At 64.0% G+C, this 14,198-nt stretch overlaps 1 protein-coding gene across 19 annotated transcripts in view; it reads left to right on the forward strand.

The window, feature by feature from the left end:
* PLEKHA6 (pleckstrin homology domain containing A6) overlaps positions 1-14,001 on the forward strand; it is a 45,607-nt gene extending 31,606 nt beyond the window's left edge. For 13 of the 19 annotated variants that reach the window (XM_038168351.2, XM_072028613.1, XM_038168361.2 and 10 more), the window contains 20 exons: positions 112-597; positions 878-1,388; positions 1,863-1,949; positions 2,675-2,728; positions 4,455-4,535; positions 5,818-5,886; positions 6,107-6,187; positions 6,373-6,522; positions 6,669-6,764; positions 6,990-7,101; positions 7,261-7,400; positions 7,977-8,126; positions 9,187-9,310; positions 9,480-9,589; positions 9,887-10,069; positions 10,234-10,398; positions 10,604-10,737; positions 10,844-10,986; positions 11,612-11,735; positions 12,092-14,001. In XM_038168351.2, the coding sequence (XP_038024279.1) occupies positions 112-597; positions 878-1,388; positions 1,863-1,949; positions 2,675-2,728; positions 4,455-4,535; positions 5,818-5,886; positions 6,107-6,187; positions 6,373-6,522; positions 6,669-6,764; positions 6,990-7,101; positions 7,261-7,400; positions 7,977-8,126; positions 9,187-9,310; positions 9,480-9,589; positions 9,887-10,069; positions 10,234-10,398; positions 10,604-10,737; positions 10,844-10,986; positions 11,612-11,727 (2,992 nt within the window). In that variant the 3' untranslated portion in view covers positions 11,728-11,735; positions 12,092-14,001. The remainder of the gene's footprint in view (positions 1-111; positions 598-877; positions 1,389-1,862; positions 1,950-2,674; positions 2,729-4,454; positions 4,536-5,817; positions 5,887-6,106; positions 6,188-6,372; positions 6,523-6,668; positions 6,765-6,989; positions 7,102-7,260; positions 7,401-7,976; positions 8,127-9,186; positions 9,311-9,479; positions 9,590-9,886; positions 10,070-10,233; positions 10,399-10,603; positions 10,738-10,843; positions 10,987-11,611; positions 11,736-12,091) is intronic. The other 6 variants (XM_072028617.1, XM_072028623.1, XM_072028612.1 and 3 more) reach the window with 5 other exon arrangements.
* Positions 14,002-14,198: the final 197 nt, after the last annotated feature.

A 14,198-nucleotide genomic window follows, 5' to 3' on the forward strand; every position in this document is an offset into this window, starting at 1 on the left:
AGCTGGGGGAGCATCAGCCCCTCGAGGCTGAGGGAGGGATGGGGGACTGCTGGCACTCCGGGGGTGTTGCAGGGGGAGGGTAATGCTCTCTCGTGTCTCCACGGCCTCCAGACACGAGAAGACAGACTCGGAAAACATCCCTCCCAGCAAGCACCACCACCACCGCAACGCCGTGCACCGCGAGCACCCCAAGGCCGACCCCGACGCCAAGACCCGGGGTGAAGGCGACGGCCGGGGCTCCGAGAAGATGGAGAGGAAACCGGAGAGGATGGAGAGCAAGAAGGAACCTTTAGCCAAAGCCAACGGCATCGCGGGGCAGGAGATGCCCTCGGAGCCCGGCAGCCCTTACCCCGAGGGACCCCGGGTGCCACCGAGCACGGAGAGGCCGACGCAGCCCAACGGGTGGCCCTACTCTTCCCCCAGCCGCCCCGGCAGCACCGCCTACCCCCCACCCGACGGGGAGAGCGCTGCCCACCGCCGCAGCTTTGCCCCCCGCACCAACCCCGAGAAGATCGCCCAGCGCAAGAGCTCCATGACGCAGCTGCAGCAGTGGGTGAACCTGCGCCGGGGCAACGTGCCCCCCGAGGAGCTGCGGAGGTGAGGGCTGCGAGGGGGGGGACCCTCCTCCTTTTCTTTTGGGTGATGTTCTGGGAATGTTTTCCCTCTCCCCACCTGCTTTATCCCCTCCTGGGGTCAGCAAATCTGCTGCATGCTGTGTGGAGGACACCCCCAAAAGCCAAGCAGAGCGAATTTTGGAGGGGGACCACAGGAGCACAGACACCACCTTTCCCAACGCTGGTGCCGCAGCTGCGTGCTACGAGGATTTCCTTGCCACTGGGACCATCCCCCTCTCATTTTTTTCTCACTTCCCTCCCAGCCCCACCAGGTTTTACCCCGTTTCTCGCCGGGTACCCGACTACTACTCGCCCTACTCGCCCCAGTACCCCGAGGACTACCAGTACTACCCGCCCGGCGTGCGCCCTGACAGCATCTGCTCCATGCCCGCCTACGAGCGCGTGAGCCCGCCCTGGGCGCTGGAGGACAAGCGCCCCTCCTTCCGCAACGGGGGCCCCTACCAGCTCCGGGAGTGGAAGGAGCACCCCGCTTTTGGCCGCCAGGACGTCCCGCTTTGGCTCGCCGGCCCCGGCAGGCAGCCGACTTATTTCGACGAGGTGGACGCCGCCTCGGGGTCCCTGCGGCGCATGTCACTGCAGCCCCGCTCCCGCTCCGTGCCGCGCTCGCCCAGCCAGGGCTCCTACACCCGGGCTCGCGTCTACTCCCCCGTCCGCTCGCCCAGCGCCCGCTTCGAGCGGCTGCCACCCCGGGGAGAGGAAATTTACGCCGACCCCGCCGCCTTCATGATGAGGAGGTCCATCAGTTCGCCCAAGGTAAGCGTCCGTCGCTGCTGGGGCGTGCGAGGATGGAGGGGACCAAAGTTGGGGACGTCAGGGTGGGGATGCTGCAGCACAGCCTGCGCCTTTTGGGCACTCATCCTGGCCTCAGGATGCCACCGAGTCCTTGGTGCGCAGGAGCTGGTTGGCTTTAGGTCCTTCCTTCCAGCCCTGCCAGGAGGGAACAAGCACAATTTGGGTGTCCTGCGCTGCTGGGAGGCTGGAGAGATGGGGCAGGAGGGGAGCTCATGGGGCCCCCATGAGCAAGGCGATCCCAAGCAGAGTGCTCTGCTGTCCCTATATTTTTGCTGCACCCCTCAAAACCCTGCTGCAGGGCTGGGGGTCTGCACCGGGTGGGCGAGATGTGTCCTGAGCCCCTGTAGTCGCTCTGAGCAAAAAAGAGGGGATGGGGGAGGCATCGCGTGCCCCTCACCGGTCCCTGGGGTTTATTGGGGTCTCCTCTCTCCCCAGTACGACTACCTGGGCGACAGGCGGCCCGTCCCCGCGGGGATGTTCCCGTACCACTACCCAGCATCTCCCACGGTCCACGACAAAATGGTTCGTACGCTGCTGGCACCGACGGGTGGGCTCGGGGGGGCTGCAAGGACAGGGGGGTCACAGCTCGGGGCACCCTGCTTTGGATGGGTGAGGAGGAGGCGCCTGCTCCAGGAGCAGCTCTGTGGGTTGGAGAGGGGCTGCGCTGGGTAGGGCAGGACTGCTGGGTGTCTCCAGTCCCTCCTAGCCCCCCTTGGACCCCCCCCATACATCCCGCAATGCCCAGCTTGTCACCACTGGGGCTGTTCCCCTGGGGATGGGGTGAGGCCGGCGCGCTCCCTGCACCTCTCCCCTCCTCGCTTCCTCACTTTTTGGCTACCGCTGCTGCTTGGCCCTCAACTGCATTTTTTCCCCCTGGAGCATGGAGCTGGGGTGGGGGGCGACCAGCAGGTGTCCCCCCCTGTGTGCAGCCCAATCCCGCAGGGCAGGAGCAGCCACTGCAGGAGGGAGAAGCTTAAATTGTCATGAGCTATCCATGCTGCCATCCATCCTCACCAGCGGAGCCCCAAGGACAGGGACCTGCTGCTTCCAGCCGGGAGGAGAGCGGGGTCTGGGCTCCTGCAGCACGTCCCCGGCCACCCTCCCCGTTTGGGGCAGAGGAGGTGGCCCCTCGCTTCCCCAGCCCAGAGGTTCTTGGCATTTCTGCAGCCTTCACCTAACCGCTTTGCTTCTTCTTTTATGTGTTTTGTGTGTTCGTTTCTTGCCGCATGCCTGCTGGCTCCCGGTAGGATGAACTTTTAGACCTGCAGTTGCAAAGAAACCTAGAGTATTTGGACCAGCAGGTAGGCAGAGCTGGCTGCGAGCCTCACGCTGCTTCTGTCCCCATGTGCCCTGTCCCCAGCGGCGTCCCCTTCCTTCCCAGCACCGCATCTCTTCCCCTAACATCCATCCTCACCCCTCTTGGCATTAAAGCAGCACGCGTTGTCTTTGCTTTGCTTCCTCCATCCTTCCCCTCTGTAGGGTCTCTCGTTGCTTGGCAGAGAACCCCCCCCCCGACAGTGCCTTCTGTGGGGTGTGCTGGAGCCGGCGGGGTGGTGCGGGATGTCCCCGCGCCCCGCGGTGCCTCCGGCATCGGTGTGAGCCCAGCTGCTGCCAAAATGATCAACCAGGGCACCCAGCAAGGGGCTGCGAGCCCCTGCAGGTGGCTGGGTTGGGGCATGGAGGTGCTTGGTGCTCGCCCAGGACCCCCGCAGGAGGGTGAGCAAGGCGTGCAGCCAGGCGAGGTGGCGTTGGTGACGCTCTCGCCCTGCGCCTCCTCGGAGGCGAGAGGTTTGATGCAGGGCTGGGGGCAGGAGCCTGCTGGGACTGGCACCGAAGCAGCAGCTCCCGGGATTTTGCATGCCAAGGGGGGGGTTTGGAGAGAAGCCACGAGCTGACTTCATCCTGGGGACAGGGGGAGGGAAAGCCTGGGAGGCAGCTGCGGGAGCAGGGGGGTGAAAAGCGCGGGCACGGCTGAAATCAGAGAGGGGGACGGGAGCCATCGGCCGCTGCTGCCGCCCGGCGCTTGCTTGCACTGAGGGAGCTGCTCCAGAGACAATCTCATTAGTCTGCAAATCCCCATCGGTGCAGTAATCACCAAGATCTGTGTCTGCCTTGGAGCAGAGCCAAGGACAAGCAGGAGCGCTCGGTGCACTGAAAGCTCTCTGGATTATTTCACAGCCATCGGCAGCAACGCTCGGTCTCCGAGGCGCTTCAAAATGCTCCCTAAAAAGGCTTTCCATCTCCTCCTCCTCTCCTGCTGACCTCTGGAGAGACTAATTCAGAGGGATGTTGTCGAGTAGCTCTTTTAAAACAGTTTGCTACTTCATTTTTGCTCTCCTCGCTTGTCTGGAGAGCTGCACTGGCTGCAGTCAGGGGCTGGCTGCGCCCCGCCTCGCTGACCGGCCCCAAACTGGGGGCTGGTCCTGGATCCGTGCTTCAGCTGCCCTCACCCCTTGGTCCTCAGGGGTTGTGGCTGTGAGGGCATCGTCTGCCTCTCATCTTCGGGCACCTGCAGTGTTTCTGCGTGCTGCTGTCCCCGCAGGAGGCTCTGCTGCTTGAAGCCACGGGGCTGGAGCGGGGGACCCTGCTGTCCCCACGAGGCTGCGGTCCCCTCCGTACCCAGAGCGTGTCTGTGCTCACGGGCAGGACGTGGAGCTGTCTGTCGTTGGGCCCCTCTGTCTGTCTGTCTGAGGCCACCCTGTGCGTCGCGGCCGTGGGTGTCTCTGTGCAAGCCTGTGTCTGTGCGTGCAGTTGGCTGCAGCCCAGCTCGGAGCTGGCTCGCGTGGATCTGTTTCCCTCTCCCCCCAACAAAGTTTTCAGCCCTCGGGATGCTCTTGACTGCCCCAGACAGGGCAGCAGCAGCCTGGGGCAGCAATTTCCTCGTGGCTCAAGCACCTGGGACATCTCTCGGAGGTGGCACCTTGCAGCACGATGCCCCGACGGGTCCTGGACAGAGCTGCACCGACGGCACCCGAGCGCACGGGCGTCTCCGCTGACCTCTGAAATTTCCTTCCCTGTCTGTCGCAGATGAGCGAGAGCGAAACCCTGATCAGTATGGTGAACAGGATGGTGGAGACCTCCTCCCCTAGGGCTCAGCTCTACATGCAAGTAAGCCTTTGGCCACTGGGCTGGCCCGGCCGCTCGTGCATGGCAGGCCACCTCCGCCGCCCCACGCACCATCCCCGAGGTCACCTCCTGCCATCTCCGCTCATGCAAGCTCCAGCATCCATGCGGCGCCGGCACATCACGCTCTGGGGGCCCTGCTAGTCCATCCCAGGCTTTGCTAATCCATCCATGAGCCATTGCAACGCCGTCAATCCTTGTCCCGAGAGCACGAGGTGGGGACTCTGCGGTCCCCAGCCCTCGCCCTCGTTCAGGCGCTTTGCTCGCCGTCGTGTTGAAGAGGCAAGGAGAAGGCGGATCCGGAGGAATCCAGCCCAAGGATCTTAAACCAAAGCAATGCCTCCGGTGTTGAGGAGAGGAAGCAGCCTGCTACCCCACGAGGCTGTGGCACGCTTCTCTCCTCTTGCCTGCTGGCACTCGGTGCCACGAGCAGGGCAGGATCGGGCCAGACCCGGGCAGGCATCTCTTGGATGTGTGACCGGGCAATCCCTGGTGTTTCTTGGGGAAGGGAAGGTGCCTGTTCCCATCCCTGGGCCAGGGGAGCAGGGATGCGCTGCAGGGTGAAGGCAGAGCAGCTGCGATGCTTTTGTTGGCCGGGCTCCCTGCTCGGAGGCAGCAGGAGCCACATCTGCCAGACTGTGCCGCGAGCTGAGCCGGGCATTTCCCAGGTCCGGGTCTATTTGCATTGTCCTGTGGTTTTAAATCACTCTAAAGTAGCGTCTTGCTTTCTAGCAATAATGATCCCCTTCTTCCTATCTTATGCCTTTCATCTCGAGATCTTGGAGGCATTTAATTGGTGAGGTCCCATTAGTAATTTAGATTTCCAGGAAAGGAAAATGACTCACAGAGAAGCTGGATGGTAAACAGGTCCTGATGTGACGGCTGATTTATGGGTGCTTCTACTCCACTAAGTGGGATTACAGCTTAATCTTCCTGCCTTTGTTTCCCTGCCTGTGAAACGGTGGCAGCTGGATGCCAGGCAGTTAATGATTCACCAGACATCTCTCCAGCCCAGCTCTCGGTGTCTGGTGGAGAGCTGGTCTCCGGTTAACTCCTGCTGCTCGCCGGGCCGATGGGCACCGGGGCTGGGAATGGGGATGAGGCTGAGCCTTCCCCCACCCCGTGCTGCCTCTGGGGACCTGGTCCTCGTTTCTCCTTCTCAGGGACCTGGAGAGGGGCTGCTGGCCGGCTGCAGCCTCTCCTCCCCGAGGGGCTCCTGGCAGCACACAGCCCCCGGCGCCAGGCTCACCCCGCGCTCTGCTTGCAGGTGACGCCCTTCCCCGAAGCCTACAGGGAGCCTCTGCACGCCTACAAGATAAGCGAGCAAGACACCGATGTAAGAGCAAATGTCCGTGCTGCGTGTCCTCCCTCTGCCCCTCGCCCTACGTGTCCTGTCCCGTGCAATGAGCCCGGCAGGCTGGAAACCCCCCCTGCGCCCAGACATCGTCCCATTTACCCAACCCCGAGGGCTGTGCCCTGGCTGCATCCCATCTCCCCCATCACTGCTGGGCTCTCACCCTTCCTTCCCTTATTTTCTCTTTCCTGCCCGGGAGCAGAAGCTGCTGGGGAAGCTGTGTGAGCAGAACAAGGTGCTGCGGGAGCAGGAGAGGCTGGTGCAGCAGCTTCGAGCGGAGAAGGTTCGTGGTGCACACAGGCTGGGGACAGCTCAGGGGGCACATTTGTGGGCTGGGGGGGGGGTGGATTTCATGGTCCCAGTGGTCTCCATGCATTAACGGCCCATTAAGGAGCAGGAAATGCTGCTCCTGCCCCATTTGCCCCGGTGAGTGCTCTCATGGCTGCATCGCCTCCTTGTGCCCCCCAGGAGAGCCTGGAGAGTGCCCTGATGGGGACGCACCAGGAGCTGGAGATGTTCGGCAGCCAGCCAGCTTATCCGGAGAAGCTGCTGCACAAGAAGGAATCGCTGCAGAACCAGCTCATCAACATCCGCGTGGAGCTCTCGCAGGCCAGCACGGTACGGGGCTCCCCCTCCACCATGCTCCCCATCCCCATTCCTGCCCCATTCCCCGTCCCCGTCCCCATCCGTCCTTCCCGGAGCAGCTGTCAGAGCTCCGTGCCCATGGCTCCTGCCCAAACCCCTCCAACTCCCCCGCTCCACAGGCTTTGGCCAACAGCACCGCTGAGTACGAGAGCCTGGAGAGCGAGGTGTCCGCCCTGCACGACGACCTCTGGGAGCAGCTGAACCTCGACATCCAGGTGAGCAGGACCCCAGCAGCCCCAGGAGCCCCCCAGCAGCCCCAGCTGGTGCAGGATGAGGTCCCCTGGTTCCTTCAGCCCTCTGATCCCACAAGGAGACGGTCTGCAAGCGGCTGCAGGACGTGGCAGCAGGGATGGGACGTGGCTGGGATGGGACACAGCAGGGCTGGTTATGGGGCTGGCAGCACTGGGAGCCTCTCTGACCGCTGCTTTTCACCCCTGCAGAATGAAATGGTCAACAGGCAGATCCAGAAGGAGATCTGGCGGATCCAGGACGTGATGGAGGGGCTGAGGAAGAACAACCCGTCCCGCGGCACGGACACCGCCAAGCACAGAGGTGAGCAGGCTCGGTCCCTGCCCTGCATGGCACAGCCACCAGCATGCCACAGCTTGGGGCATCCCCCGGGACAGGCACTCACTTGGAGAGGCTGTGCTGTGGTGCACGTGCTTATTTCTGCTTTTTTTTCACTTTCTTTTTTTTTTTTTTTCCCTGCAGTGGCCATCGGCCCCTCGGGCACGTACAGCTCCAACAGCCCTGCCAGCCCCCTGAGCTCGGCCAGCCTCACCAGCCCCCTGAGCCCCTTCTCCCTCGTCTCCGGCTCCCAGGGCTCGCCCACCAAGCCGGGTCCCAGCGAGGTGAGTGAGCCGGGGTGTCCCCAGGGAGCCCCGAGTCCTCACTGGGGCACCGGGTGCGCATGTGGCTCTGCCTGGGGGCACGTCCCTGGGCTGTGGGGTCTCCTGGTGAAGTCTGGGTCCGTGCCCCTCACAGGGGCTGTGTCAGGGCTCGTGCACCGAGCATCCTGATGGCTGGGAATTGCTCAGCTCCAGGGCCAGCTCCTGCTGCCACCGCAGTCTCTGCATCCACTGATCTCAGCTGCAACTGTGGGAAGTTCAGGGTGGAACCTGGGGACTCCCCAAAGCTGCCCTGGCTGTGCCAAGGCTATGCCAACGTCTCCTGATAGCCCTGAGCTCGGGGAGGGTCTCTCCAGCTGCCCCCTGCCCTGCCTGGCCCCGCTGCGCATGGGAGATGGGAAAAGTCCCCCCGTGGATGGGGACACAGAAGTGCAGGACCGAAGGAGCAGCCGCCAGCTGCTCTCCCTCCTCCTTTCCCCGGCCTTCCGCTGTGTTTTGTCTCGTGCTCTCTCTAACTCTCTTTTCCTTCCCGTCTCTCAGTTTCTCTGCTCTCACGCCTAACGCTCCTCTCCACCCCAGGAACCCGGCCCGCCTCGACCTCCCCTCCCCAAGTCGTATGTCCCCCTGGAGCCTCCTCCGACCGTCCCTCCGCTCCCTAGCGAGAGCCGCCCCTGGCCGTACCCCACCTCCCCTTCCTGGCAGCGAGGCGGCGAGGCGCAGAGGGGACAGGTACCAAAACCTCTCCCGAGCAGCCCCGAGAAGAGCAGCCCCTTCCCTCCCTCCCCGACACCTCGGGGACCAGGCAGGGACAGCGTGGAGGTGGCACTCAGCTAGGGGACAGCGGCACGTGGCACCGCTCCGCCTCTCCGAGGGGCGCAGTGGGCACTGACCCCAAGGCAGCTTCACCGGGGCCTCTCCAGGTCCCCACCACCCACCCACAGCACCCGTGTGGATGCTCAGGACTGGGCCAGGCTCCTCTCGGGTAGCTGGAGGTGTAAATCTGCTGCAGCCCCAGCTTCTCTGCTTTCCTCTGCCCTCTCCTCTCTCGCTGTCCTTCTGCGGCACCGCTCCCTGCTGCGCCAGGGGCCGGAGAGCTCGGCCGGCCTGGGGTGACCGCGTGTGCAAACCCAAACCTGGAGGTTCCTGGCACCATCTCAGCCGTGTTCCCACCTGGGAATGGGGCCACGTTTGGAGTCTGGGAGGCAGAAGTGTCCTTGCAACAGGGTGGCCCTGGGAGGGGTCAGGATGCATGCGTGTGGGGCTGTAAAAACAAAAGCTGTGCTGAGCTGGGAATGATGATGGACCCGAGTGTGAGTGTCACCAGAGCGTGCTCAGGGTGCAGGAGGGGAAGGACCACAAAAACAGCCCTCGGCTCGCTCCCTGCTGCTGCCCAGTGCCTGCCCCAGCTCCTGCCCTCATGGGACCCGGTCCCCTCCTGCAGGCAGGGGCAGGAGCTCAGCACGGGGCACCTCCAGCCCGGAGCTCCTGGGTGCCCTCTCCAAGCCGTGTCAGGACCGTCCCCCTGCAGAAAGCTTTTCCAACACGGGGCTGTGTCACCAGGACACTGAGGGGTGCCTGGCCACGAGCTGCAGAGCCCTCCCAGCCCGTGTCCCCGCTGAAGGAGCACGCTTTGGGTGTGCTGGTGGTCTGCTTGGCCAGCATCCGTGTGCCCCAGGAGCATGTCTGGGGCCGTGTGTCCCCCCTGGGGCAGTGTGTGTGTGTGTTCCCAGGCAGAGTGTGGCTGCCCAGCAGGGTCGTGGCTCACCGGGGACCTCTTTTGCCCCCGCAGCCCAAGCCGAGCTTCGAGCAGAGCAAGAAGGAGACGCAGCGAGCGGCTGCCCCCACTGCCCCCGCCGAGGGGCCACCGGGCAGGCAGGAGCAGGAGGCAGAGAAGCAAGCGGCTCTCAACAAAGGTACGGTGCTGGCCCTGCAGGTCCTGCTCCAGCAGGCTCCCCAAGCCTGCCCTGGCCATGGGGAAATCTCTGCACAACGGTCTCCAGCTCTTCCCCAGCACCGCACGTGGCTGGGATCCTGCCCCCCTGTCCCCGGGGATGCTCAGCCTGGTGTTTCTCTGTCCTGCAGTGGGCATCGTGCCCCCCCGAACCAAGTCTCCGCCGGAGGAGGAGGTGGTGCCCGCGGGCAGCATGCTGAGGAGGAGCGCCGGCGGCATGGCCAACGGGCTGGGATCCAAGGCACGGCCCTTGGCGAGGGGCTGGGGGCTGGGTGGGCTGTGCCGGGCTGCCTGTGGGGGCTCTTCTGCAGCCGTGGTGCTGCTCTGCTCCCCGGTGCCATGGGGAGAGGGTTTGGGGAACAGTCGCTGCGTGGTTCTGCACCTCAGCAGCCAGCTGGGAACCTCGGGGGCTCTGCGGGTGCCTCTCCTTGCCCCGGGGGAGGGCAGCCCCTTGCAGAGGGATGCAGCACGGGCGGATGGGGTTGGAGCCCGCTCCGTGCAGGGGTATTTGACCACGGGGCTGGGCTCTCCTCCCCAGGAGAGGCCGAAGAGCGCCGTGTTTGCCAACGAGACGAAGGTGAAGATGAGCGTGGAGGAGCAGATCGACCGCATGAAGCGCCACCAGAGCGGCTCCATGAAGGAGAAGCGGCGCAGCCTGCAGCTGCTGGGCAGCCAGCAGCCCGACACCCCCGGCACGAAGGCACCTGCCTCCTACAAGGTGGTGAGTCCCTGCACCAGCACTTCGCCCCCGGCACAGCGGGGTTTGCCTCGCAGGGGTGCTCTGAGATCCCTGAAGGTGGTGAAGGGGCAAAGGGGACACCGGGGGCCGTGGCAGGAGGCAGTTTGCTGGTCCAGGGGGCTCAGCGGGGCTGGGGTCCCTCGTAGGTGCGCCGGCACCGCAGCATCCACGAGGTGGACATCTCGGACCTGGAGGCAGCGCTGCGCTCCGACGACCCCGGCAAGGTCCACGAGACGCCCCGGGAGGAGATCGCCCGGCTGCGCAAGATGGAGCTGGAGCCGCAGCACTACGACGTGGATATCAACAAGGAGGTGAGGCCGGGAGGGACGAGCACAGGCTTGGGGCATCCCTGCTGCCGGAGGCTCCATCCAACCCCTGCATCGTGCAGGATTCTGGAGCCAAAGAGAGTCCCTGTGCGGGTGATGGGAGCTGGGGGAGGCCGGGGAAGGTGGGTGCTGGCGTGGGGATGGGTCCTGGTGGCCGGTGCTCAGCTCAACCCCTGCTGCTGCCCCCCAGCTATCCACGCCGGACAAAGTCCTCATCCCCGAGCGGTACATCGAGCTGGAGCCCGACACGCCGCTCAGCCCTGAAGAGATGAAGGAGAAGCAGAAGAAGGTGGAAAGGATAAAAACCCTCATTGCCAAGTCCAGGTGAGGCTGCGGCACCCACAACCCGCGTGCGCCCCTTCCCCGGCACCCCACTGCACCCCACCACCAAGGGCAGCCCCGGGCACTGAAGTCCCTGCTGTCCCCACAGCCTGCAGAACGTCATCCCCCTGGGCGAGGGGGAGGTGGACACCCCCCAGGACCCCGAAACGCAGCTGCAGGAGCAGGAGAAGAGGATAGAGATCTCGTGCGCGCTGGCTGCTGAGGCGTCCCGCCGGGGCCGCATGCTCTCGGGTAAGGCACGGGGGGGACACGGAGGGTCCTGGACGCCTGGCCAGCACCTTGCAGCCCTGCAGGAGAGAGCCTGAGGGTGCTGAACACGCAGGAGGAGTGGCCGCAGGGTGGATCAGGCAGGTTGGGTGTCCAGCTCGTGGCCTGGCCAGGCAGCAGAGCATGGTGCAGGGAACCACCGCGCAGCAGGCGATGCCAGCTCGGCAAGCCAGGCGATGCCAGCGGCCGCCAGGGTGATGCCAGCGGTGTCTGGGGCCACCTTCCCCTGCAGCAGCACTGAGCAGCGTGCGATGGATCAGTCCATGTCAAAACCAATCTTCCTGCCCCGCGTCCAAGGAAAGAAACTCAGCTCAGAGAGCGCTCGGGGGCCGGGAAGCACTGGCGACGCACCGCAGTGCCTGAGCGAGCGTGGTGCCTTGTCCATGAGGAGCCCTGCGGGGAGCTCACGTGTGCCGGGCGCCGCTGTGGCTGTTTGTCCTGACCACGCTTGCTTCCTCCCTTCCTTCCTCTTCGTTTCCTCCCCTCCGCTAACCTGCCTGCTGGGAGCCTCCTGTCGCTGTGCCGCCTCTCCCCTCCCGCCGCCGCCAGCTTGTGTTCTTCACGCCCTTCTCCCATTTCTTGTTTCCAGCTCAATGCGCTACCCCAAGCCCTCCCACCTCCCCAGCCTCCCCGACTCCACCGACCAACCCCCTCTCGTCTGAACCATCCCGGGTCGCCGACAGCAGCCATTTTATGCGTGTCTGAGCCATGAAGTAAGCACCTTTTCTCTTGTACTTCATCCCATCCTCTCCAGCCGGGGACGGGCGGGGGGCGCCTCTTCCCCCGGCCTCCTTTCCCACCCGGCGGTCGCCCATCGCTGCTTGCTCCAGCTAACATCTCCTGAGCCACGTCAGCCCCAACTCCTCCTATGGAACAAGTGCAAGTGCCCTGCGTGGTGAAGCCCCCTGTGTGGGCCAGCCACGGACCCCAGGCTGGGCACGAGGGATGAGCCGGCTGCTGGCCCTGGGAGGTGCTGGGTACGGGGTCGAGACCTCGCAGGGCTTTCCTCTGAGCTGCTCGAGGGTCTCTGGGGAGCTCGTGGCTCATCCCCACTCTCCTTTCCCTCCAGCTCAAGCCCTGGCCGCTGCCAGCGCCGTCAAGTTCCACGGGGCCACGTTTTAGCGCGCCAACATGCGCCCCGACTCGACACCGAACCTCTCCTCGGCCATCGTTTTTGGTTCTCCTGGACCCCTCCCTCCTTCCCACCAACGGCGAGACCCCCCCGGGATGGATGAGCGGGGAGATGTGGCACGGATGGCACCCGCTGCTCTGCCCCGTCCTGGAGGAGACGTGCGGGTGCTGGGAGTTGCTCTGCTGGAGCGTGGTCCCCAAGGACGGGGGGTCCCGAGCTGCCCGCCGGCACAGGGATGGATCTGTGGTGGCCTCGGTGCCAGGCTGGCTGGGACAGCCGTACAGGGGGGCATTTGCAGCAGTGGTCTTGGCACAGCCAGCCCTCCCCTTGCTGGGGCAGCCCTGGAGGAGCGCAGCACCCTCCACCTCTCCGTGCGGATGTGTTGGCATCCCAAAAGTCTGCAGCGGGGCTCCTCCAGCTGGAGCTCAACCATCCCACCACAGGTGGTGCTCTCACCGCGCTCTGGAGGCTCCATCTCTGCTCTTTGGCTGCTCGCTGCCTTCCCTGTGCCCTCAAACTGCTTTTAGCATCTGTCTGGCTGGAGGGAGTCACCAGCAGAGCCTGGCAGCTCCATCACGCCTCGTGCCCGGGGCTAAGCAGAAGGAAGGAGGAGCTGCGCGGGGTCGGATGGAGAGGGGACAGGGGGGACACGGGGAGCTGGGACAGTGCGAGGGCTGCCCGGTGCGGTGCTGGCACGGAGCAGCAGGTCTGGGAAGGGACAGGGATGTTGGAAAGGAGCAGAGGAGCGGCACGAAGCCAGGGCTCGCTGGGCCGAGCAGGGATCTGTGCGGGTGGCTGGGGACGGTGCCAAGAAGGGGACTGGGTTCGGGCCACGAGCAGCAGTGGGGTTTGGCCTCAGTGCGCTCCTACAAACAGCGATGCTTTGCCTGTGGTCACCCCCAGCACCCATGGGTGCCCGAGGCTGGGGGGACACGTGGGGAGCATCTCGGGGCTGCAAAGAGCCGGGACCCCCTTGGGCATCCCCTCTGTGCAAGCCGGGCTGCTGGAGGAGGGGGCTCCTTGCCCCACAGCCCCGGGCTGGGTCAATGAGCACCGGGGGGTGACAGATTTGGGGGACAGGACTGGGGGGACCCCAGCTGTGCTCGCATCCTCCGGTGCCAGCACGGGCTGGGACCCTCTGAAAACCTGACAGCGCACCCCACCCCGAGACCTTGCCATTGCACTCCAACCCCCGTGGCTTGTTCATTTATTTTTTCTGTAGCGGGTTTACCCTTTTCTTTAGCTTTTCAGAGGGAGGACCAACAGCTGCTCCTGCCGGGAAGCAGCATCAGGCTGCGCAGGGCTGGGTGGGGGGGAGGCGCACGGGGTGAGGATCCCGATGCTGACCATCCCCTCGCTTTTTCCCCACTGGCCGGATCCCAAATCCCTGGCCAGCCCCCTGCCCTGTACCCGCGTGCTGCCACCAGGCCACCCCTCTGCGCCCCCATCGCTCCCCCAATCGTAGCAATACTCCTCGGATCCCAGGAACCCCAAGTCCCGCTCCGCTCCCGAGCCTCCTGCTGCCCTCTTAGCTCATAAAGCTGGCCCTTTATTTTGCTATTACATGCCTTAATATATGTTTTATGGAAATTCTACATTTATAATATATATATATATATTTGTTTTTCTCTTCTTTTCTGGGAGGTACTGTTTTGTGCTAATCTCTCTCTCCGCAGGGTTGTTGGCACCAGCCCTGCCAATGCATTACAAAAGCAGATTCTTTGCCAATTTATCAGAAAAAAAAAAAAAGAAGAAAAAGAAAGAAAAAAAATATTTAAAATATATATATATTTTCTGCTTTTATTAAAAGCAAATTTATTTAAAATAAAAATATAAAGAGACTGTAAGTTTGAAGAGATGACGCCTTTATTTCCCTGTCCCTGGGCGCAGCGGCGTGCCAGCCGGGCCGGGCTCCCCAGCTGGTGTAAATGGGGGTGCTGGGGGGGGCGCAGACCCCTTTACACCGGCTGTGCACACCCGCCAAGGGGGGGGCGCGCAGACCTGTAGCTGGCAAATTGCCCCCGACTCCGGTGGCCGGAGGAGG

Source organism: Anas platyrhynchos, chromosome 27 (assembly GCF_047663525.1).
Source record: "Anas platyrhynchos isolate ZD024472 breed Pekin duck chromosome 27, IASCAAS_PekinDuck_T2T, whole genome shotgun sequence".
Classification (NCBI taxonomy): domain Eukaryota; kingdom Metazoa; phylum Chordata; class Aves; order Anseriformes; family Anatidae; genus Anas; species Anas platyrhynchos.